This window comes from Coptis chinensis, chromosome 4 (assembly GCF_015680905.1).
Source record: "Coptis chinensis isolate HL-2020 chromosome 4, ASM1568090v1, whole genome shotgun sequence".
Taxonomy (NCBI): Eukaryota; Viridiplantae; Streptophyta; class Magnoliopsida; order Ranunculales; family Ranunculaceae; genus Coptis; species Coptis chinensis.
Window position 1 is genome coordinate 91,058,486 of NC_141459.1, and position 25,995 is coordinate 91,084,480.

General features: G+C 36.7%; 2 protein-coding genes and 1 long non-coding RNA gene across 13 annotated transcripts in view; all 3 read left to right on the top strand.

Annotated features, from left to right (window-relative positions):
• LOC147505604 (uncharacterized) overlaps positions 1–25,995 on the top strand; it is a 61,065-nt gene that overhangs the window by 7,786 nt on the left and 27,284 nt on the right. The gene's annotated exons all lie outside the window — the stretch shown is intronic.
• On the top strand, positions 1,077–6,955 carry LOC147505605 (putative F-box/LRR-repeat protein At4g13960). The gene is made up of 4 exons (XM_086558080.1): positions 1,077–1,220; positions 1,360–2,316; positions 5,651–5,815; positions 6,471–6,955. Exons 2-4 carry the CDS (start codon positions 1,366–1,368, stop codon positions 6,825–6,827), a joined length of 1,473 nt encoding a protein of 490 aa, XP_086414206.1. The 5' UTR covers positions 1,077–1,220; positions 1,360–1,365; the 3' UTR covers positions 6,828–6,955.
• Positions 11,958–25,995, top strand: part of LOC147505606 (uncharacterized) — a 39,445-nt gene continuing 25,407 nt past the window's right edge. The window contains exons 1-4 of one of the 11 annotated variants that reach the window (XR_015193392.1): positions 11,958–12,110; positions 13,756–15,226; positions 15,616–15,688; positions 15,759–17,553. The gene's annotated coding sequence lies outside the window, so the exon portion shown is untranslated. The other 10 variants (XR_015193385.1, XR_015193388.1, XR_015193390.1 and 7 more) reach the window with 10 other exon arrangements.

The following is a 25,995-nucleotide window of genomic DNA, read 5'->3' on the forward strand; positions in this document are numbered from 1 at the left end:
GAACTACCACTTTATTATTCACACTACCATAAAATTCCACAAACATAATCTTGATTTCTTGTGTAGAGATATTGAAACCAAATCCAGAAAAAACTTTGTCGTGAATGAACATTCTAAGTACGGAAGTCCTTTGTGTTCTCCTGTTAAGGGGTTAAGTATGTAAACAGGTTTTCGGAAACCATTGTCCATGGGAGCAGCAAACGTTACCTCCATTGCACAATCCCACAAGAACAACTGTGTTTGAAGAATCCATGCTCAAAAATAGAGATTCAAGTTTTTTAACCACGGTGATGGGATATACGCATACTTGAACATGCTCTTCGAATTGGTAGCACAATTGCAATAAACGAAGTCTTTCTCCACATGTGTATGACCAGTGCAGCACAAGAATAAAGTATTGGGCTTTGTTGTTATTAATAAAGGATCAGAGATTATGTTTCACTATGTTTGGCAAACGTACCTGTATGGAGATAGAGAACTAATTGGGAGCCTTGCAAGGATGTCAGTGATGATTTTTATCGGTAGTCCGTCCATCTTCTGCAAAACCTCATACAATGGATTGTTTGATGGATTGTTTGATGTTTTTGTTAGTAACAAACTAGGGGATGGTTATATGAACTCCACCTTATAGCGACTCTAAAGTTACTCCACTCATAAAAATGAACTTACAAAATGAACTGAGGACTAATTTTTTGTGGATGTGTATATTCATGATGGAGAACACCCCACAAAAATCAGCTCAATTGAATATGTTTAACCTTGTCAAAAATTGTATCAAATTAAAAAATCCGGACCGGTTGGATAATTTCATAACTTTCTAAATGATTTTTGATGAGGTTGTACATCTTCAAATGAGCTGATTTTTTGTGAGGATGATCTCTATTGTGTGGAAAACATCTCCACCAAAAATCAGCTTCTAGTTCATTGAATTAAGTGGTGGAGTTCATTTGGAGTTCGTTTTAGTGGAGTTCATATAACCATCCCCAACAAACTAATTAGAAGTTATGTTGGTTTTGGGCTAAATGGGCTTTGGGCTTGAGTTAGACTTCGAGACACAGACACACGGGTAAACACCAAACCCATTAAACCCAACCCGATCCGCCCGAGTTGCGCACATATAAATTCCCTCGTTTCATTTCTTCCTCTTTGTTTATTCTATTAATCTCGGTCATATGCTCGGGTGACCGAGTTGAGACTACTAGCGATTCCACAATTTCGAGGTAATACTTAATTTTCTTTGTTATTTAACAAACTTACAACATTTCATTTCTTCGTTTTAGTAATTTTCATTTAGGGCTTACATGGGTAAATAATAGATCATTATGTTTTTCCAATGATTGTTTTAATAAAATGAAACAGAATTGCATGTTGATGGAAGGGAGCATTAAAATGTTGACAAGTTGCACTGCCATGAGCAACAAGGTTATGAGGATGAGTGATGAAGATATAATAAGTTCTTTACCGGAACAAATACTTCATCATATACTATCTTATTTGGACATGAAAGAAGTACTGTTAACGAGTCTTCTTTCTACGAAATGGAGAAACGTATGGAGATCTGTTCCTAATTTAATTTTTAGTGAATCTTTCTGGAAAGACCCTGTTCGTAAAGTACTAGTGTTAAGCAAATTTATATATTTTGTTGACACGGTTCTACTTCTCCGAGGTGGTTCTAACATAAACAAGTTATCTATCACCTCATCCAAGTACAATAATTTGAATCAAATTCAAAGATTGATTACTTATGCTGTGATGCGGAATGCTAAAGAGATACATATGGTTGGTCTGGATATTTATCGTGCAAAACCCGATTTACTATCTTTACTTGCTCGTGTCAATACTTTACACTTGGTATCGGTTCGTATTTCGTCATTCGATACTCAAGAATGGCTACACTTGAAATCTCAATCTCTTGAAAATTTGATTATCGAAGATTGCCGGGGTTTTAGATGTCTGGGTATATATACTCCTCAGCTCAAGTACTTGAAGGTGGAAAATTCTAGGGAGGAATATAATCCTTCAGGGCTGATTGAGATTGATGCTCCAAAACTTACGTCACTTGTATGGAAAGGGTATATGTATAAGGACTATATTTTCAGTAGTCCTTCATCTCTTGTTACTGTAGAAGTTGACACAAAGATTAATAGCGTGGATGAGCATGAGCACTTAAATACTGATTCATCAGATGAAGATGAAGATGAGCATGAGCATGAAGCGATACCTTCTCCCGATGTAGTGTTTGGTAAATGCTTGAGGAATATCCTCAAAGAACTTACTAATGCAAAGTCTCTAATATTATCAGCACATGGATTTCAGGTATGCTTTCCTTCCTCATTTTCTCTTCAGAAATTACTTTGAATCATATTGTCTATGTATTCATGTAGTCGACATTCGTTGCTGAGAAGTTAGTTACCTCACTGTACAGGGCCTCTAATTGATCATTAAAAAAATCTTCTTTATGGCCTCTCTCAATGTAATAATATGTAAAATTTGCCTAAGAAACCAGGTAGGGTATTAGAGCAAGCCCAATGGGGGCCATATAGCACCCGAAACACCAAATGGCCATTCAAATGGTGCTGCTAGAAGGGTCTTAAATTTGGCTGGTGTGATAAACTCAGCTAAATTTGTGGCCTTGTCTAGCAGCTGCCAAAATTAAGTTGTAAAATTAAAAAAAAAAGGCCCAGTGGAACGGTTTGCAAGCTTTTGGCATGCCAAATTTGGCTTGCAAGCTAAAATGGCCAAATTTCCTAGGTTACATTGACACGGGCACGCGTGTCGGTGTCCGATACGGATACGGGGTGTCGGATACGGCGAGCAGTTGAAGATCGACACGGGGACACGGATAGGAATAATTAATTAATTTTTTAATAATTATAAATTTATTAAATTAGATGGTAAATCAGAAATTCGAGGTAAATTAAATACAATATGTGTCCGTGTGTGTCCAAGATGGATACGGACATGGACACGGACACGTATCCGACACAGATTTTTTTCAAAATATGGCGTGTCCATGTAACCTAGCAAATTTCTGATGTGACACCCTTTTAGCATGTCTTTTTTTTAGCATGTTTGTTGTTGTTTTTTTGTTTTTTTTTTGCTCGGTAACCCGTTTAGCATGTCCCCATTGGGCTTGTTGTTACTGACTTAAAAGGACACATGTACTGTGATGTAGGATGATAAGGTTCACTTTTTAGGGGAATTGCATTAGTAGAATTAGTAAGTTGATTTTTTGAGTTTCCTTTACTTAGCTTAATTAGATTTAGAAGTCTAGGTTTCTTGGTTATCAAGTATGGATTATCTATATAAGGAGGCCATTGTGATTTATCCTATATCAAATCAATTATCAAATTTATCCCAAATTTAATACTCATCTTCTTCAAAACTTCATTGTCTTCGTTCTCTTCTTTTATCAAGGGTTTCCGTATCCCTTCTTCTAATCTACACCCGTGTACCGCATCATGCTCAATCTGTCTGTTGGGAGGTTCCCTTCTGTAAGGATAGGTTAATTTACTTAATTGATACACAATGACACGGCTCTAATAAGAGCCATTAATGGCGAAATTTCTGGACCTTTCTGGTTTCACTTCGTGTCTCGCTCCTGTGCTCTGATATGCATTTAACCAAGGCAACATTTGTCACACCGAAAGAAAGTTTGAAATACTTTATGAGTGATAGTTGACTGTAATCCCAGTCTCAGCATTGACCTTTAGGTATAAGTTCCACTGCTGTTCTATGAATAGCCAAGGTGGTTTCTCACTATGCATTTGAAACCCACTGATCTTGGGTTTCCATTTTATGCTCCACAAAAGTTTAGTGTGTTTCAACAAATGGATTTTGGGTATTAAGAAATATGTATGTGTCTATATTTTGCTCAGTGTTTTATTAATGAAAAAAATCCAGTTTTATAAGACCTACAGATAGAATACAAGACATCCTTCGTCCATAAATAACAGAGTCTAGATTTCTGGAGCAGTGTGCCAGTCATTTTGGAACCTTAGGGTTTGCTGCAGAAAGGGCATTTTCAAACTTTTTGTAAGGATAAGCTTTTTGCTCGAGTTGACAACCATTTGATAACCATTAAACTACAAGATTAGGTTGTGTGAGAAGAGAGTCAAAGAAGGTTGGCTAACAGGCTAGGTTACCAGATTGAAGGGCAGAGTGCAATATATGAAGGTACAAAATGCTAGTTCCTGGTTGGAATAAAAAAAATTTAGTGCAGATCCATGCTTAACAATTTTGGTTATTCTTGAATCTTTAACCCATTGCGAACGATATTGAAGCAATTTCAACTGGGAAATTAGTCCCCTATTTGGAGTCACTTCGACATGAGTTGTGAATTTTGACAATCTGGAGATAGCTTGGAATCCTGTTTTTACACTGTAATTCGACATCCATCATTATCTCCACTTTTTCTTATTAATAATGGAATCAAACAGATTGCTGCTTATCCGGGTGGGCAGCAAGGTATGATGAGGCTTTAGGTAGAAGTTTCGGGGTTCTGTTTTCCTTGATAGATTTAAGTTCGTTTAGCATCTGTTCACGCTAAAAGGTAGTGAGTGGAGTCGGGCACATGAGTTTCGAGTTCTATCCTTACCAGAGCTTACATTTTGGTTTGAGTAGGCCATGCTACATGAGAGATTCGTCTCACTGAGGAGAAACTGGGCACTTTCACTATTTTTCATGTAGTTGGTCTTGATGATTTAGTACCCTGATGAATTAGTAGAACATCCTACCCTTTTTTTAGCTAGCGTTTCTAAATTTTCAGCGACGGGGTTTCTCATTTCAAGACTACTCATCTCAAATGGCTACCTAATTGAAATACTACCCTTTCAGACTGCTCATGTCTCCAGATTAGGATCCACTGTCATGTTTAACTCCTTTGATAGTCCTGGTGAGAGTTTAGAACAGCCATGTGATGAAGAGGGGTGGAAGAAGTAATTGCTTTAAAGGTTTTGTTTTTTGGTCCAAAGTCCATGACGAGACGAGGGATATGCCCTTCAGCCATTTTATGTTTAGATGGAATTTTTTGATGTATTGACCAGGAGTCTTTGTTTTGTAGTTTCTTGTGTTTTTTTTTCGTCAATCTTTGATTTCTCTGTTGTTGTACTGGTAGGATCGCTCATCCTACTTTCTTTTGATTGGTTTCATATAAAGAAATTATATTTACTGATCAAAAGAAAAAAGGGTAATTGCGTTGACCATGTGTGTGTGTGAGGGGTAGAAGACGTAATTGTATTAACCATGTAAATGTGTGTAAAATGAGGGAACTGAACTAGATCTTAGATGCTTCACAACAAACAAGAAGTGAGATGGGCCTCCTGCGCCTATTGCGACAGCTGTATTTTGGCAAGTTTTAAATGTCCTCTAATCAGTAATTGATCACCTGGTCAGTTTGTTCATTGTACAACTGGAATGTTTCGAACAGATTTTTCAATTCCCACATTTCATTAACGGTGTTATAGCAATGCCATGGAAGTCATTTCCTCTTAATGGTGTCAACTGCTTTTACTAATATGTTGAACGCATTTCTTACGTACATATGCATTCTGTATTGACATACTTGCAAAATTGATGTTTCAAGAATTGGTATTATGCATTTGCAAGTAATGGCTGAGTTAATCTGCTTTTTCTTTTTCCACTGGAGAAGACTTTTTCAGAAGTACCTGATGAGATCAACTCACTGCCTTCTTCATTTCATAATCTGAAGTTTTTGAAGCTGACAGACTTGGATAACAGTGGCAACATCTGTGCATTAGCCAAATTGTTGAAGAGCTTTCCTTGCTTAGAAACTCTTGTCTTGGAAAGAACTCAGGTATTGTATGAAAAACAACGATGCAGAGTTTACTTCCTCGTATGCAAAACAAGTATGAGAACTGTGTCGTTCTTATGTTATTATTATATAAAGAAGCAACTTTCATTTTGTTAGTTCGACTGTAAAACTTGATAATCAGTGTCCGATTGTGATCAATATCGTGTGTATCAGTAGTAGTTAACCAATTGGCAATTTAGTTGACCAAATAGCTAATCGGTTTGAAGTGCATAAATCATCTTAAATTTGTTTGAAGTGCATAAATAATTATAATATGGACTCATGGAGTTGCGCAATCTGAAGCCTACCCCCCTATTTGGCCATTTGGCATTGCTGAAATCGAAAGAGCTTTATTCTTTGATTTCATACCTTCGAATAGTTTTGTACAATCGCATGACTCACTTTAAAGATGTAACATTGCGTTTGATTCGTGGTATACAGTGCAATTGCAAAATTAATGAATAACATTTATAGTAAAACATAACAGTGATAATGAAATTTATTACTTTTGTATTATTTGGTTTATAATTATTGATTGCATTTTTTGTGATCAAAGAGCAAAGCAATTTCTGATTTCAGCAAAGCAATGGGCCTAGATATTTCCTTCACTTCTTATCCTGTCTATTAACATCTCAATCAATTATGTTCTTGTTTGCAGGCAATATCAACAACTACAGAGGAGGGAGGGGACTGGGGACAACAACTTCTCTTCCAATGCCAGTTTTGTCACCTGAAGTCTATTGAGATCCAAGATCTTGAAGGCTGTGAAAATGAACTGAAGTTTCTTGAATTTCTTTTGAAAAATGCAATGGTTCTAGAAAGCATCACCATCAAAGTTAGAGAGGCCCTATCAGAATACAAAGAAAAAGAGTTGGGTGAATTTGCGAAGAAAATACAATCCATGTCAAAAGCCTCACAAAGGGTGAAAGTACTGCTTTTGTTCAAGAGAATAGTTAGATTGGCCATTTTATTTGAAGAGCCCTACATCACTTACAAACCACACCCAAAATGCTAGAAGATTGTAATGTACTGTCTAAATCCTTAGGATGTGGTGGTGATGTATTATTTTCAAGTTGATACTTGATAGTTGATAGAACATATATCCTCTATTTTTCTCCGTGGGATCAAAATCTGCTTCTTCTATATGTTATTTGTGTCTAATTAGCATTTTAAAAAAAATTGGGCTAGCCTTCCACAGAAAGGCACCAAAAACAGAGAAAATAAATTTTGCTTTGAGCAAAAAATAAAAATTTACCCAAATGAGGCCATAGACGGGTTTGTTCGGCATCTGCTCTGCTTTCTTGTTGGATTTCCATGGCGAAGATAAGTAGAATTTCTTTTGGTATTCTCTCTCTTTCTTTCTTCATTCTTTCGTTTCAAATCCACTACCACTAGAAACCACCCATCTCCTTCTTCTTAAGAGAAATTGGTTAGAGATCGTTGTAAAACAGGAACACTTGAACTTGACGAGGCATTGGGCTTCTTTAATGAGTTGATTCCTTCCATTCACCCTTTCAACCAACTGTTAGGAGCCCTTGTCAAGACCAAACACTATTCTACTGTTTTGTCCATGTACAATGCAATGGCTTCTGCTGGACTCCAATTGCTACTCTTATATGGGTCGGGTGGATTTCGGGTTTGCTGTTTTGGGGACTATTTTAAAATGCGGGTTTGAACCGAATGCGGTTACTTTCAATACTCTTCTCAAGGGTTTGTTTACGGAGGGAAGCCCGAGATGAAGTCACTTATGGGGTTGCCATCAATTGGTTCTGCAAATCATTAAATTCAGATATTGCCCTTCAATTGATGAGCTCAATGGAAAAGGAAAAGCTGAAGCCGAACATCCACATATACAATATGATCATTGACTGTATTTGCAAGGAAAACCGGGTGTATGATGCTGTCAATCTCTTTCAGGAAATGGTTGACAACGGAGTTGTCCCAGATGCCATTACTTTCAGCTCTTTAATTCATGGACTATGCAGCATTCGTCAACTGAAAGGAGCCATCAGCTTGTTTGAAGATATGTCCAAAAGGAGCATCTCACGGATATTGTAACCTTCAACATTCTCGTGGATGCCTTTGGCAAAGAGGGTGGGACCAGTGGAGCACTTCAGGTGTTTGAACTGATGCTTCAACGAGGTACAGCGCCAGATGTGAGAACATACAGTATTTTGGTTGATACTTATTGCAAAGAAGGGAAGGTTAGTGAAGCACATGACCTATTAGAGGAGATGTTTCAGGGAAATGGGAAGCCTAACACAGTCACATGCAGTGCGTTGATGAATGGGTACTGTTTGTATAACACCCCGTATTTTATTTTATTTTTCCTAATAATAATAAAGATAATAATAATAATAATAATAATAATGTAATAAATAACAGAGATAAGATATCCAGTAGTTTTTGGATAAAAGCCCGTAAGTAAGTAGATAGGTTTAAAACCCTTGTTTTCGGGGAAGTTTTAAAAACCAGAAAATAGGGGTTTCTCACGTAGAGTTTTTAGGGAAAAACAAAACGGGAGTTTTATAAAAAAAACAAAAAAGGAAGAGTTTTACTGAGAGAAGAAAAAAAGGGTTTGAACAAGAAAGATCGTCCAGTTTCACGCGATGAGCGTTGGGTTTTCGGGGTTTAGCTCTCGGGAAGCTGTTCGGTTTTAAACTGTGAGTAGATCTTTTATCTTCCACTGAATCCATATTTGTAAGTCTCTTTAAAAACTTTAATGTCTGATATCTGCAAATCTGTAAATTTCTTTCTGTTCAATTATTCGTCAATGTTATTCTACATACTGTTTATTCTACCTACTATTCGTTAGTTTGCTGCTGTCTTAGTCTGGGTACTGTGTAAACAAACTTACGAAATAAAAAGATGATTTTGAATCAAATTTTAATTATCGATATACGTTGGATATAAGCTTGTTCTGTTGGAGTTTGGGTAAGCCGATTTTATTGGGTTTTGGGTTGAGGTGTTGATGTAGATCAAGTTGATATGGATTTTTGTTTGAATTGGAGATTGGAATGGTTAGGTGATAAATGGTTGAGTTTGGGTTGTTGGTGTCGCGAGGTGGGCTGCTGAAGCTCCGGAGGAGCTTCAATGGCGACCAAATCAGCACCACACCGTCTTGCGTCTTGATTGTATGGACTAGTGTTTTTATTAGATTTGGTTGTGAGGTTATGTTGTGGGGTTGAGGTGGATTGTTGGTGGTTGATCGGGGTTTGGAGAGGGTGATTGAAGCTTGAATAAACCTTTAATGGTGTCGCTCGAATTTTCTTGAAGATAACGTAATAATCATGATTTGATGGTATAGGTAGGTGGGGGTTTTGTGAGGATCAAAACCACCATTTTTTTTTCTGTCATGGATGGCCGGTGGTGGCCGTTGTGGTGGTCGGTGGTGGCTGGAGAATGAAGGAATGAAGGAGATGAACAGTAGCAAAAAACGATTTTGGGCTTGGGCCAAAATCGTGGGCTAATATCTTTTTATTTTTTGATTTTAAAAATTTGACTTTTAAGATTAGACTATGGGCTTTAGGATTTGGGCTTTTGGGTTTTTGGAGTTTAGGCCGGGTTGACCAATGTTGACTGTTGACCAGAGTTGACTGTTGACTTTGACCAGGGTTGACTTTGACCAGTTGACCCAAAATTTGACTTTTACATAAAATTATGATTCGGTCTAATAGGATAAGTCTAGGACTATTAACGTGTTTGATTTTAGGCTAAGACCTTTATAAATATACTTGTGTACATGTATTTACTGTTTTGTGATTTTTTTCAGTCTTTTACGATACACAACGTTATGACACTTATACATTCATGAAATTAATAACGCGTAAACCAAAAATAATTGAATCAAGATATTCCTACGTTCTCCCAAATAATCTATGCAATACAAGATAATAACGCGTAAACAAAACTTACGCGCACCCTTTTAGAACTCTCCACTTCAAGTTTTGGAATTGAGTTTTATGACCGATGATGTCATATGTAGGTGGGCATTTATTGAATGTGCTATAAATGGCCCGTTAGTGTTATATAAGGGTATTCATTGAAGGTGCCATGAATGACCCGGGTATTCATTGAATGTGCCATGAATGACCGTGATCAGTAAAGACCCGCCCTAAAGAGGAACTAAGGTATTCGCCTTGGCGGGTTAGTTGTATTCCTTGAATGTACGGGAATGTAGGATCGGGTATTTTTTGAATGTGGCGGTGAATGACCGGGGCATTCATCGATGTGCCATGAATGGCCCGTTAGTGATATGATAGGTATTCCTTGAATGTGTGGGGAATGACCTAAAGTATTCATTGAATGTGCCATGAATGACTCGAAGTTTTCAGGCCCAAAGAGGTCGTGAAATATGTGTATGAAAGCCCGAGGAGATGGCTATGATATTGTGGTATTCGATTGGGAGAGAGGCACACGGGAATGTGTGATTTGGCAAATGTGTGGAGTGCAAATCGTGGAGTAGATACTAAAGGGTGAGTGTATAAGAAAAGTAATTGATTAATTGATAAGAGAAATGGATTTGTTTATACTGAGTGTGTTTGGGTTTACCTTTGAATACATATATAATATCTACATATGTTATATATACAAGTTCTAACTTTCTTTTACTGGAGGAGTAGGACTTAATAATATTTTCGGTAGGACGCGGTCCTACCCCTTATACAAATGGACGGACATCGGTAAGTGTAATTCAATTATTTAGATATTAAAAGGAGTTATTAGAATGAGTTAATAAAATGGAAGTTAATAAAATGGAAGTTTTGCTTGGGAAAAAACTATCTTAGGTTGAGATGACTGAACCATTGGCCTTCCAAGCCGAGAATGATATGTTATGATAGATTTAAAGTGTTAGTTGGATAAGTAAAATTTGAAATGTTTATATGTATTTAGTCTACTCATACCAAAGAAATTCAATTTGTCAACCTATATTTGCTTTGTTTTGGCAACGCGTGGGTGTGTTCTTGGGAACATAGGTGGAAGGCGATGGAATCGGGGTGTGATTGTGATTTCGTGCCCGATCCGATTGAATTTTTCTTTTAGGTCCGATTCTTTATTGGAAGGATGTAATAACGTAGTTTACCTTTTCATGGCATGAGAACATGGTAGTGAGGAATTTTATTCCGAGAGTTTGTTTGATATTTTATTTGGAAGGATGTTATCTTAATAAAGAAGTTGTGGATAATTATGGGATTATTTTAATTTAAGTTGATTCTTTTATGACATGGTGTTAGGGTTCTCAGATGTGTAGTATCTCTGTCATAGTTCAGGTTCCTAAACAAGTGAACCTAGTGATGTTTGAGATTTTATATTTCAAATATTCACTTTGTTATTGTTTAGAAATTTAATGTGATGGTTCTTGGCAAGGTCGAATGGAAGAGGTGCAAATGTTTTAATTTAATGTTGAATAGAGGTCTCGAACCTAACATTATTACTTATAGAAGTTTGATTAGTGGTTACTGCAGAGCTAGGAGAGTTCTTGAGGCTATGAAACTTTTTCAGGATATAACTCGGAAGTGTTTGAAACCTGATGTTATCATGTATACTACCCTTATAGGTGGGCTATGTAAGGTTGGGAGAGTTTTGGATGCAAAGAAGATTTTTATAGACATGCAAACTTGTGGGCAGAGTCCAGATATTGTCACATATGGTACATTAATAGAAGGTGTGTGTTCTAATGGTGGACTTTCAGAAGCAATGGACTTGATTCGATTGATGGAAAGCAATGGGTTAAGAGCTAGTGTTGTGATTTATAACAATATTATTCACTACATGTGCAAAGAAGGAATGTTGTTGGAAGCCAAGGAACTATTTTACAGTCTTTCTTCAAAAGAGGTGCTGCCCGACACCATAACATATAACACAATGATCAATGACTTTTGTAAGGAGGGCATGTTAATTGATGCTCAAAGTTTGTTCATAGAGATGGAAGAGAATAATGTTGCTCCAAATGACCGCACGTTCAATATCATGGTTCAAGGATTTCTCAAAGGCAGAAATTTTGAGAAGGCAGTGCAATTTCTTAAGGCAATGGATGAGAGGAGGTTCTCGGCGGATGCAAATACTATGTCTATGGTTATAAATTTGCTGGCTAAAGATGAACCAAATCATGAGAGTTTGGACATACTTCGTAATTTCTTGTTGTAAGGGTGAGCTGTGGATGATATTTTCCGGTTGGGACTGTTGTTGTCAAGAATGCTCTGTATGACCTGTTGTGATGAATGAGCTTTAGTTATCATGGTACATCAGCTGGCAATTATTCTTGTAACGAGTACGTCCAGCCATGTTCTTTAATTTCGTAAGTATTGAATTCTTCTAATCGATAACTTAATATGTTCTTTTATTTATTTATCATCCAGTATATCTTACCTTCAATTTAATGGATTATTACCCAGTTAATTCTTATGGTTCCCTGGTGTACTTGTAATTCTTAAAGTAATTGACTTGGATCTAGCTTAGGCCTTAGGATGCTTAATTTTCCCAAGTTACATTGACATGGATACGTGTGTGTCCCTTTCGGACACCGCAAAATATAAAAAAATTGAGGTATATCACATACGATATGATGTAAATAGCAGTTTACTGTCTAAATGTTTTTGACGCCCCATTATTTCACTCGGTGTTTTACTGTCTAAACAAGCTATTAAATTAGTGGGAAAAGGAAAGGATTGTTTTCATACTTCATTGCCAAATTGAGCTTATATTGGGGTTTCACAACACTCTTAATGTGTCTCCCTCGTTGTGTCCCATTCTCTTCATCATTTGACGGGTATCTGAAATTTTGTTTAGAGGCTCTCAAGAAGTCTAAAAAAGATTCTCCACTCATTCTTTTCATTTTGTAAGTGGTTACTACTTCGATTACTGCATTTACCCATTTTCTTGTTTTATTAGTAGAAATGCTTGATTCTACTTGAACAAACATGTTTCAATCTGTCACTTAACCTCACTATCAAATGTTTCAAGTTCCACGGTGTGTGTGTGTGTGTGTGTGTGACACTATGACCTAATAATTAGTGGAACTTTCCTCTGGACATCGATCTTATTTTGTTGAGTGGTGTGCTTTATTAATGCATTGGAGTCGTCCTGATGCCGGAGTGTCAGATTAAGTCAAAACCTAAAAAATCTGATCCCTGGGCTTGACATTAGGTTTCAAGTAGTTTAGGGGAAAAAGTTTAATCTTATAATTGTATATTATGTTGTAGATAGGTGAAACTGAAATTCATATGAAATGATCTTTGATATTAAGCATACATAGCCTTACAGTAAGACTTGCTAGGATTAGGTTTAGTTTCATAATTGAATAGAAAAGCATAATACACGATAAAAGCTAGTAACTGTCCTGTAATTCAAAATTCACGAAAGTGTCACAGATTCAAGCAGTCTGTTAGCGGTGCCCTGCCCTTTGGAAAATCATGGTATGTTTGGATGGCAAGAACTGGGAGGATTTCCGTCCATGGTTTGGACTTTGGGTGCAAAAAGTAGGAGAACATCTGAACAGTTATGTTCCAAAGTTGGATTTGGAAAAATATTCCTATTCCCTCTTGCCTCCAGGTCCAGGATAGGGTTGGAAAGGAGAGAGAAGAAATATACATCAGTAAGGCCTACTCCTTTCATTGATTTCATTTCATCAGCGTAGCATCATCCATATCCACCCGTTTCTCTTGGTTACCAAACAGTTCCCGGACTCTCTGGTTTCCTGGAATTCAAATTCTGGGGGATTCTATGAGTTTCCATTTCCTGTTGATTTTCTTGGAAACAATCAAACATACTATTCAAATAGCTTTTACTCCTTTCCATTTTTTCATTTCAGGTGATGCAGTGTTAGATGCATAGTATATCTTTGTTTTGGTTATATGGGAGAAGACTGCATTTATATGTAGTTTCCAACTTTCTTTGTTTTTGTGATCAGTAATTTTAAATTTTGTATGACTTGTTTTATTCAGGTATCATTCACTCTACTTCCTCTCCCTTCCTCTCTTCTTTGGTTGCCCAGCTTTATACTAGTGGTTAAATAGGTAAACGTTGGTAACTGTATTTTCTTTTGCACTCAATTTATAACTATGGAGAGAAAATCGCAACCATGTTGAAGTAGAAAGTTGCTGAAGTCAGCCAATAACAAAGGGAAATGAAGAAGACTAATGTAGACCGAATCAGTAGTTTTTCAGAAGAACTACTCCATCAAATCATCTCTTTTCTAGACATGAAAGAAGTAGTTCGAAGTAGTCTTATTTCAAGTAATGGGAACTGTGCATGGTTATGTCTTCCGAACCTAAACCCGACTAAGAACTCTGGATAAGTCAAGATACAAGAGAATATAAAAGAGAAGAATTTAGAAAATTTGTTGAAGCTGTTCTAGTATAAACAAGTTCAGTCTCTTCATTTGCCATGATCATGATGTAAATGGCCTTTCAAGTGCTCTGCACGAGGATGCAGATCAAATAGATGTGTGGGTCTCTTACTTAGTATATATATATATATATAGAGAGAGATAACTGATTCTAAATGCAAACTCTTGAGTTGGCTTGCTAAATCCATTGTACATGGTAATATATATATACCAACTCAAGAGTTTGCATTTAGAATCAATTATCGTTTGGGAAGATGATTCGAGCGACCTTCTTTTGTACTTCCCAGTTATGGAGAAGTTGGAGTTAGTGAACTGGAAGCATATGTATTTCACCAGTATATCCATATCTGCTCCGCAACTAAAGTACTTGTTGGTGGAAAGTTATTACGCATATGCTGAATCTGGTAAGATCAAGATATGTGCTCCGAGCCTCACGTCATTGAAGTTGGAAGGTCACATATATGAAGAATATTGTCTGGAGAATCTATCCTCTCTAGTTACTGCTGAAATATATAAGGTGATCGACAGGTACAAAACATTGGAAACGAAAGTGATTTGTAAATGTTTGCATGAAATATTCAAAGGACTTAGGCACGCGACGTCTTTAGCACTGTGTGTCAGAATACTTCAGATATGTATTTACTAGTTTTGTTAGAGAGATGGCATATAAATCCAATTTTGCATTCTGTATGAGGTGAATGGTTAAGGCTAACTTAAGCTCTGAAACGAAGATATTGATGGAGCTAAGTGAAAATTAAAAAATAACTTCTTGGACGCAAGCAACTTAAGGCATTCAACGCACTTGTCATTGGCAATGATTTTGTGGAATGCTATATGTTGCCTTTTTTTCTTGGCAGAAATATCTGAGGTTTTTTTTTTCTTATTTTTTACTGCCAAAGGACTTTTCAGAGTTACCAAGTGGGTTGGAGAGGGCGCGCCTTTCACTTCCCAATCTACGATATTTGTAGCTGAAAAGTTTGTTTGACAATGGTTATATCCATCCAGTGGCAAAATTGTTAGAGATTTTGACTCTTGTAGAGACGCGCTTGTGTTGGAAAGAACTAAAGGTACTAGACATTCTACCATAACCTCATTTATCTCTGGTATTCAAAACATTATGACATTATGTGACTGCTTTGATCCATCCAAAGGGTAAAACGAGTTGTGAGCTTGAATTTCTCAAGTAACTCTTAATATTCCAGCGTAACTGCTGGGTCACTGGAATAATAGTTGGACAATTTGAAGTTATGTGTATCTGGTAATGACCGATTTGAACATCTTATTCTATTTTGAATAATAAGTAACCGGAACTCTCAGTTTGGTTTGAGAACACCAAATTTAAATATACAATATGGAGTTTTAATAGAATCACTATTGTTTATTAGTTGATTTTCCACTTGACTTGTGTTTAATCTGGCATGTAACTTAGTAATCTAATTCATTACTCTGTTATAAGGCAACTTTTAACTCATTGGAGGATGGAGGAGATTGGGGAAAACAGTTATCGTTCCAATGTCCGTTTGATCACTGTAAGTGTATTGAGATTTGGGAACTTGTAGGGTGTGAGAATGAACTCAAGCTCCTCAAATTTTTATTCAGAAATGCGGTGGTTTTGGAGAGCATTGTCATCAATTTAACAAAGATGCTATCAAAGGATAAGGAGGTAGAGTTGGTTGAATTTAGTAAGAAGCTAAAAGATCTATGCAGAGCTTCATCTGGTGTCAAAATATTGCTTATGCTCAAGAAAACAGCTGGAATGACCGTTGTGTTTGAGGATTTCTCCGGCAGTCCACATAACAAGTCGAAGAAATGTTGATTACTATATTTTTACTGTGATAGAGAGTTAGAAACTATGCCAGACTGTGCATGTGTATCCGTAAGCTAATAAGCTAATACAGCTTGAGCCTTGTTTCCTTCATCCCTGGAGTAAGAGTGCTGTTTTTTAAAGTGCAGTTGTGCTGCTTCCTACGTGGTGCACTAGATTTGAGTTCTGGACTCTCATATGGTGAACTTTGTCAAGATGACATTTTAGTTTCAACCTCTTGCCAATTTCCGTTTCTTGTAAGAATTTTGCAGTTTTTGGCTCTCTGACATTTTCTTTTCATATATCTGACGTAACACCTCGACGGTAGAGTTTAGTCTGAAAAATGTTATATCAGCTTGATGTAGGAAAGCAATATGTCATTTATGCCTGGAATGAGGATGACAATTTTCGATCATTGAAAAATGTTGAATTTGCTTCTGTTAGATCCTGTCGTCAACATACTCATAGGCTTGGTATATTTTCTGTTCCAGGTGGATGATGGTTCGGATCTGCAAACACTCCTTACAGAACCTTTTGAGGCTCAAGAAATTAGCTCTAAATCTGGATTACCAAAAAAAAAAAAAAAATGAAAAGAAAAACATAGCCTTAGATCTTTTGGAAAACGCATGCAAATTTAATACGGTTTTCTAGAAATCTATAAGCAACCAGAAATATCCTATCTTGTGAGCAAGGTCAAGATTGAGTTTGTCTTGAGTTGTAGATTCCGTAAGAACTATTCTATTTGATACAAATATTGGACATAGAATTCATCATTGTCTTTAGATTTGCGTCCTATACTACATACATAACGATTGAACCTAGGACTCTAGAATACAAAGCAGGCTGGAACGACTAAGGTAAAATAAAACCTTAATTTGTCTACTATTTCCCCGGTCTTCTATATCTTTGTTCAGTACACAAATTACATCTCTATGATCCTTTAAACTCACTGTTGAGAATGTACGTATAGTGGAAAAGTAGAAGATGAAGAATGCCGGCGCAGGGAGGAGGGAGTCTTTTCGTGGAATGTTCCAGAAGAAATTACCTCCAATATACTCTCCAGGCTCTACATAAGGCATCTGATCCGATGCAGGTGCATCTGTAAATCCTGGGGCCTCTTAAGCTCCGATCCTCATTTTGTTAGTACTCACCTCAGTCGACCACCACAAGTTAATGAAAATAAAATGAACACAAGAGAGAATGAAATGTATTTGTTTTATTGCCTGATTATGATCTTACAAGCCCTTTATATACAAAACATAAATCAGTTACAGAACAGACAGAACAGAAATCAGTTATAGGTTAGTTACAATATGATGAGCTGTTAATGTGTGATTGGCTGATGATTTTGATGAGCTGGCTTTGACTTTTCTTGACTGACTGAGATCATCTTCAGACTCCTTGAGGTCTTCTTCAGACTCCTTAATACCCCCCTTCAAGCTGAAGGGAGTGGAAATAACTGACAGCTTGGAGAGCAACAGATGAAATCGTTGAGAAGATAGACCTTTTGTAAAGATATCTGCCAATTGATCTTTTGTACACAAGTATTGAATATCCACAACTTTATTTACAACTAATTCTCTTATATAATGATAATCTATCTCTACATGCTTAGTTCTAGCATGAAAAATAGGATTATTAGCTAAAGCTATTGCACTTATATTATCACAAAAGATAAGAGGAGGTTTCAGTAAAGAAATATATAAATCTTTGAGTAGCAAACAAATCCAATATATTTCAGCATTTTGTGGTGTGCCAAAGACACGTACTGCTTCAAGATTTGACCTTGCTATCAGGTCTTTGTTTCTTGGCGCACCAAGAAAGAAGATTACGCCAAGAATGATACGAGAAACCAGTTATAGACCTCCTATCCATAGGGCAACCCGCCTAATCTGGTGATCCATATAAGCTTGAAGATTGAAAGGACTCCTTGTAAACCATACTCCATAATCAATAGTTCCTTTCAAATACCGATAATTCTCTTTACAACTGCCATGTGAGGTGATCTTGGAGAATGCATGAATTGACACACCATATTTCTTGAATGATATGTCGCCCTGGTCCATGTTAAATATTGAAGTGCCCCCACTAAAGATATGTAGACAAGAGGGTTCGTTAAAATCTCACCCGAGTGAGAATCCAATTTACAACTTGATGAAATAGGTGTGGGAGCTGGTTTGGCATCAATCATATTTGCTTTCCTTAATAGATCATAAGTATATTTTGTCCGACACAAAAATCTACCTCTTGAATCTCGCCAGGCTTCCAATCCCAAGAAATAATGAAGCAAACCAAGATCTTTCATAGCAAATTTAGAACTCAATTGGCTAATAACCTTCAAACTCTCATCTTTGGAACTCCCTGTAATAAGGATATCATCTACATAAACTAGGATGTAGATGATTGATCGTGATATCTTTCTTGATGAATAGAGAATGATCTGGCTGCTTGGATGTAGTAAAACCAATTCCTAGTAAGGCTTGAAAAAGTTCTCATACCAAGCACGAGGTGCTTGTTTAAGACCATAGATGGATTTTAAAAGTCCGCATACGAATGTGGCTTCATAGGATCGAAGAAATCCTTTGTGGTCGCTTCATAAAAACTTGCTCTTTCAAATGACCATGTAGAAAGGCATTGAGACATCCAACCCTGCCTTATTTCCTAATTGAAATTGACTGCAATGGATACAATGAGTCTGATGGTGGTAGGTTTAACAACAGGACTAAATGTTTCTAGATAATCAAATCCATACTGCTGGTTAAATCCTTTGGCCACTAACCTTGCTTTATATTTATCAATAGCACCATCAGCTTTTTGTTTTAGCCTAAACACCCACTTGTTGTCAACTACATTTTGATCAGATGAGGGAGGCACTAAAATCCAAGTTCTGTTCTTAAGCAATGCATTAAATTCAAGTACCATGGCATCTTTCCAATTAGAATCCTTGATTGCTTGAGAGAAACAAGTTGGAGTTGAGAGAATATTAGAAAGAGCAGTATGCAATGCATGAGGTAAAGGATGCTTGATTGTATGAAAGGGTTTAGGTTTGAAAATGCCTTGTTTAGCTCTTGTATGCATTGGATGAATGTTTGAAGAAGTAGGAATGGATATAGTATTGATGAGAGGACGAACTGAACCAATATCACAAGTTTGAATAGAAGACAAGATAGATGGAACTGTATCACAAGAAGATGATGAAATAGAAGATTGTTTTGGAAACTATTGAGGAAGATTACAATTATATGAAGATGAAGAGCTGGATATTTGAAAAGGAAATTGATGTTCATTAAAAATAACATGCCTTGAAATATAAACTCTGCCAGACTCAATATGAAGGCATCTATATCCTTTGTGATTTAAAGAATATCCAATAAAAACACATGGCTTAGATCTTAACTCTAATTTATTGTTAGTGTAAGGTCTTAACCAGGGGTAACAGGTACAACCACAAGTTTTAAGAATGGAATAGTTTGGTTTTCTGTGAAAAAGTTTTTCCAAAGGTGAGATAAAGAGAAGAGATGGAGATGGTAATCTGTTGATAAGATATACTGCAGTAGAGAAAAGATCTACCCAATATTTAGAAGGAAGATTAAGAGATAAGAGTTCGAGACATATCCAAAATATGTCTATGCTTTCTTTCCACAACTCCATTTTGCTATGGAGTGTGTGGACATGTAAATTGATGTGCAATACCAGACATGTACAAAAAGGTTTCCAATTTGTCACTTGTAAACTCGCCACCATTGTCAGATCTTACTATTTTAATTTTATAAGATAGAAAATTCTCAATAAAAGATTTGAAGGATTGAAAAACAGAACAAAAATGAGATTTTAGAAAGAAAAACCAACTGCATTTGGAAAAATCATCTACTATAGTAGCAAAAAATCTATTACCACTAACAGAAATAACTGGAGATGGACCCCAAAGATCCATATGTAAAAGCTGTAATGGTGCAATAGATTTGCACACAGAAGATACAAAAGGAAGTTTAGTTATCTTTCCAATAGCACAATCATTACAAAACAAAAGTTTATTTGACTGAGTTTGAACATCAATGCATTTTGAGTTAACTAGCTGATGAAGAATGGGAGTTGCAGGATGTCCAAGTCTGTTATGCCAAGTAGAAGTTGGTGCTTTATTGGTGATGAAAGCAGTTGGAGAGTGAATGAACTGATGAGACTGGAATGAGAGATGCAAGGGATAAAGACCATTCTTAGTTTGTCCTTGGAAAAGCATCCTCCCCGATGCCATGTCCTTGACAAAAAGGCATTGGGAGTAAAATTAGCATGCAATGATTATCATAAACAAATTTATGAACACCGAAGATTATGTTTTATAGTAGGGACATAAAGAATATTTTAAGATGAAAAGCATGAGTAGAATTAGGAACATGAAAAGAAGTAGAGCCCGGTGTGAAGGATTTTCAAACCTTGACCATTGCCAACAAGTACTTTATCTTTTCCCTTGTAGTCTGAATGAGAAGCTAGATTGGCCAGATCAGCAGTGAGGTGATTAGAGGCTCCAGTATCAGCATACCAGCATGAATCATTTTGATGAGGTGTGGAAGCTTGATATACATTCTGATGAAAATCAGGAAACTGATGAGAAGCATTCTGATATGCATTGAACTGAGAGTTATTGCCTTGCTCATTGAACTGGAGCTATTGCCTTGCTCATTGAACTGAGAGTTACTAAATTGCTCATTGAACTGAGGATCTGTGTCATTGAAACTTGCCAACATAGCAAGTTTTGCAGGTGGTATCCTTCCAATGAAACTATGATTCATCATGTTGTGACAATCTAGGGCAATGTGTCCATATTTGTTGCAAATCTGACACTGAGGTCTAGATGATCCAGAAGTTGACCCAGGAGCTTTGTTATAACCATTCTGATTGTATCCATTGTTGTATCCTTGATTATAGCCACCATTATTGAAACCACTATTGTAGTAACCTTGATTATTACCGATACCATTGCTATTATTAAACCCTCTTCCTCCGTACCAGCCATTTCCTCGCCAAAATTTCTACTATTTCTATTAGCATTATAAGAACCTCTGCCATTCATATGAAAAGCTACAAAAGCTTGATGTATCTGCTCAGGACTCAGAGTAACTCCTCTATTTCTTTGAATGAGTGTAATTTCTTCATTTAATAAGAGACTATGTAATTCCTCGTGGTTGGATCATTAGTAGATCTAGTTCTGATGGATGTGGTGAAAGAATTATACTCTTCAGGTAATCCTCTTAGTGTATGATATATCAAATAAGAATCTAAGATTGGTGACCTTGTTGTTGCAAGGCTATCAACAATAATTTTTATCTTCTGAAGGTAATGCGCCATGGACAAGTCTCCCTTCTTAAAATCTCGTAACTGATTTTTCAATTGCATCACATGTGCTACAGAGATTGTACTAAGTCTCTTTTCTAACGTGAGCCATAGATCTCTAGCAGTTGGTTATCCGACAGCATAAGGTAAGACTTCTTCAGATAATGTCGCATTAATCCAGATCAACAACATTTGATCTCTCTTTACCCAAGCAACATAATGAGGATTCACAATATTTGTAAGATTGCCAGCGTTATTCATAAGAAATCGAGAAGGACATAGATCAGTACCTTCAATAAGACCCATCAAATCATGAGTTTTCAGAACTGGTAAGAACAATTGCTTCCACATCAAATAATTTTCACGTTTAAGCTTCAAAGGCACCATGTTAGAGATGTTTTGAAATGAGTATGATGTATTAGTTGGTGGAACCGCCAATGGAGCATTGTATCCATTAAAGAATTGAAATAAGTTGGATTAAAACCAAAGATTGAAAGAGTGAAATCTTGATTTGGTAGATTGAAGGTATTAAAACCTTGATTCATCATATCAAAACCTTTTGAATTCGATTTCTTTGTTGTAAGTCATTTGGAATAGAAGCAAAGAATGTAAGAAACGATTATGAAATTGTTCTTGATTCAATTGTGTTGGAATCATACCAGCAGCAGTAACATTGAATTGTTGTTCTTGATTCAAACGTGCTGGAATATTAGCAGTAGCAACGTTGATTTGTTCTTCACTTTGAATGTTGATTTTGTTGGAAATAAGGTTGGATAGACGCCCACCAAGATAAGGATAAACCACTGAGTATAGGACTCTATCCTATCTGATATTAGATGAGTATAGGACTCTATCCTATCGATATTAGATGAGTATAGATTCTATCCTATCGATATTAGATGAGTATATGACTCTATCCTATCGATATTAGATGAGTATAGGATTCCTATCCTATCGATATTAGATGAGTATATAACTCTATCCTATCGATATTAGATGAGTATAGGACTCTATCCTATCGGATATTAGATGAGTATATAACTCTATCCTATCGATATTAGATGAGTATAGGACTCTATCCTATCCAATATTGAGGAGGTGGGAACCTCTATAAATAGACCCCCACCTCTCACATATTAATAATCCGAACAACAAGAAAAGCTCTCTCCCTTTAATGGCGACCTCCAACATTTTCTAAAGTAGAAGCCGGTGAATTTGTGGAGATTCCATAGGTGGTATCCTCCCTAGCCATTGTCAGTTCTTGGTTCTTGGTTCGTGAAAAAAAAAAAAGGTTGCTTCCGCTCATGGTTGGAACTTGACTCAAGCAAAGTTAAGAAGAAGATCTTGAGTGTGTCGAGAACATCTTCTCCGTAGATCAAAGCTTGGAACTTCAAATTGAAAGTCGTGACCAAGGTACGATCTTCTCTTTTCACTGGCTATTTTATGCATGTGGTATAACGAATTGTATATATCATAGGAATCATGCATGAGATATCGATAAAATCCTACATTGGTATCGAGCCGAGTTTCCATGGTTTGCATGCTTTTGTTTCGGTTTTGATCTTGGATCTACAATTTTTGAAAAAATCGTTTTTTTTCAAAATATTTTAATTAATTTTTAAATAATTAGGTTGTTTAAAATTAATTAGATATTGCTTAATTTTTTTGTAAAATAAATTATTTATGGGGAAATAATTAGTGGAAAATTTTTTTCTAGGAAATTTTTTCTTAGAAATTTTTACATGGAAATTTATTTATGAGATTATTTCTCTATAAATTTTAGTTTTTTTCACATGTATTTTTCCACAATTAAAATTGACATTAGGATGTTTATTTTTACCATGGAGTAATTATTTGAATGGATTTTTACTATTGCATGAATATAAAATTGTTTGTTTTCTATCAACGGTCAGTATGAAAACTAAGGCACAATGCCTAAGTCACATAGACTAAAACTTGTAGGAAAATCGAACCAGATCTTGGGAGATGGGCTTCCAAGAAACGCATGACCGCAAAGCAATATAGGAGAACTTTGAAGCCTACTTGTCTTGAAATCGATAAGATAGAGACAGAGCCACCATCACCGAGAATATACACCAAAGAGCCCAGTCCTATTCAAGATAGGAATGAGGCTCGACCACTTAAATCTCTCCTACATCGATTATGGGACGATGCTAAGGAACCAAATCCATATGATGTGTCATCGGGGTTTATTTTCCCCCACCTCAGGGGAAACAGAGGAAGTGGCTAGTAATTTTCGAATGGTCGATAGTGATGTGAGGATGAGGATGACTCCCCGGGCACCCGGGAAGCTTCTATGTTCATGGTTGACTAGCTCATTTTAGTTCTACATTGTTTTTGAAAGATAGGAAACTCTTTTTTTTTTTGTAGAGACAATTTTATGAAATGAAAATTTAAGTAGTAGATTTTTGCATATTCTATGTTATTGATAGTCAAATGCATTGATTTTATTTAATGGCTAGAATCATGCTAGTAGATTATCATGATCATCTCATATGTGAAAATGTGGATTACTTAGATTTAAATTTAAGAGATGATTCTTATTAAGTAGTATCTTATTTTTGGAATTCAAACTTGATAGAATGGCACCCGATGGAAAATCCCCGTTCATTTATGCTACCCGAAAAAGGACTTGTTAAACGATAAGAATTACTTAACTTTGGTCTAGGAAAGTTAGGCTAATTTTCCGCAGATAGGAAGGTCATTGATGTAATAACCGAGACAAGAGCGAGAACCTCCATTTGAAGGATTAACACAAGTCGCTTATAATCGGGCCAGTACTTAAAAAGTACAATGAGTATACAAGCAAAGATAATGTTGCCGAATTGCCATACTTGGCACCATGAGGAATGACTTCATGATGCGGTATGATGGCCTTGGATCGGCAAAAGAGCTATGGGAAGCGATAAAAGCGGACCTTGGGGGTACGACTTCTTACCGCGGTAGGAGGAGGCTACAAATGAGCTTTGACAAATTTATCAAGTCAGCCCCATACCTCTATGACACAACATTGCACGGTGATGAGAAACATGATTGCCGAAGTTAGCCCAAGCAGATAAGGTCTGTCAAATGAACAACAAATTCAAGTCCGTCATTAGGTCTTTACCTAAAACTTGGGAACAATTTCGCTTTATCTTGACGATGACGACAAGATCACAAACTTTGCGGGTGCAAAGGAAATGTGACTTGAGGAACAAAGGCTTCTCAATGAAAAGCCCGTTGTTCAAAGAAAGCAAAATGTTGTCAACTCCAAAAAGAGGAAGGCTCCTTGGAACAAGAAAAGTGGAAAAGGGAAAGGCAAGGAAAAGGCCAAGCCTAACCCACAGCAAAAAGAAACCTAGGAAGTCGATAGACATGACTAGTGTTGAATGCTTCCGATTGTCATCGATGGGACACTATGCTGGGGCATGTCTTTCTCCGAGGGTGAAGTTTTACTTTAAAATCTTGTCAATGTGATAAGATCGTTTGTCATCTTTTCGATTCATCACAATATTGGATTGTAGATTCGCCAAATGACTGCATTCACATAAGCGGGGATAGGTCCCTATTTGAAGATTTCAGGAAACTTCCACAAGGAACTTCGGAGAGTCCACATGGGAAACCAAAGTGTTAGCGATGTTTTGGAGCACGTGCACTTGTAGGTTGGATTTTGCGAGTGGGAGATCCATCCTTATTGAAGAAGTACTCTTTGTACCCTCAATTAGGAGAAATCTTTTATCGGTTTTGAAATTACTTCAAGAATCCTATGTGTTTAATTTTTCCCTTAACTCGCAGAGATATCTTTAAATAACGGTTTGATAGGTCATGCTTATTTAATGAATTCTTTTATGACATTACACTTAGCACAAACCGAAGTTTTATGTCTAAAATGGTTGGTTGCCAATTGTGGCATGCTAGACTAGGACATATTGGACCAATAGGATAGACCGCTTTTAGCAAGGGAGGGTTATTAGGTAACTTAACCTCGTTAAAATGGAAACCTGTGAAAGTTGTCTTCTTTGGAAAAGCCACCAAGAAACCTTTTGGGAAAGCCCAAAGCGGCAACTTATCCTTTACAACTTATTCACTCGACATCCGTGGACCAATGAATGTAAATGTTAAAGGCATGGGGCTTTGTATTTCATTACCTTCACAGATGACTATACACGTTATGGGACCGCGGTAATTTGATGTCTCACAAATCGGGCCTTTGGACTATTTTTAAAAGTACAAGAACTTAGTTGAGAATCAACTTGATAGACAATAAAGGCCTTAAGAACCGAATGGGACGTGAATATCTTTCACGAAGTTTAAGGAACTCGCGGAAAATAAGTGGTATAGCTAGGCGACTAACTATTCCTTATATACCCCCGTAATGGTGTCTCTCGAGAGAAGGAATAGAACCCCGCCGACATGGTTAGATCTATGATGGCTCAAAGCTAACTTGCCTATCTCATTTTGGGGTGATGCATTGTTAACGGCCGCGCATACTTAACCTAGTTCCTTCAAAAACTGTTGACAAAACACCCTATGAACTATGGACTGGTAGACAACCCGCTTTGAACTACCTTAGACCATGGGGTAAAAGGGCCTTGTCACTTCTCAAAAATCGAGAATTTGGAAAGTTGAGTGCTCCGGAAAGAAGTGTATCTTTATAAGATACATTGAGACTTCTAAGGGTATGTCTTCCTAGGGGAGGATACT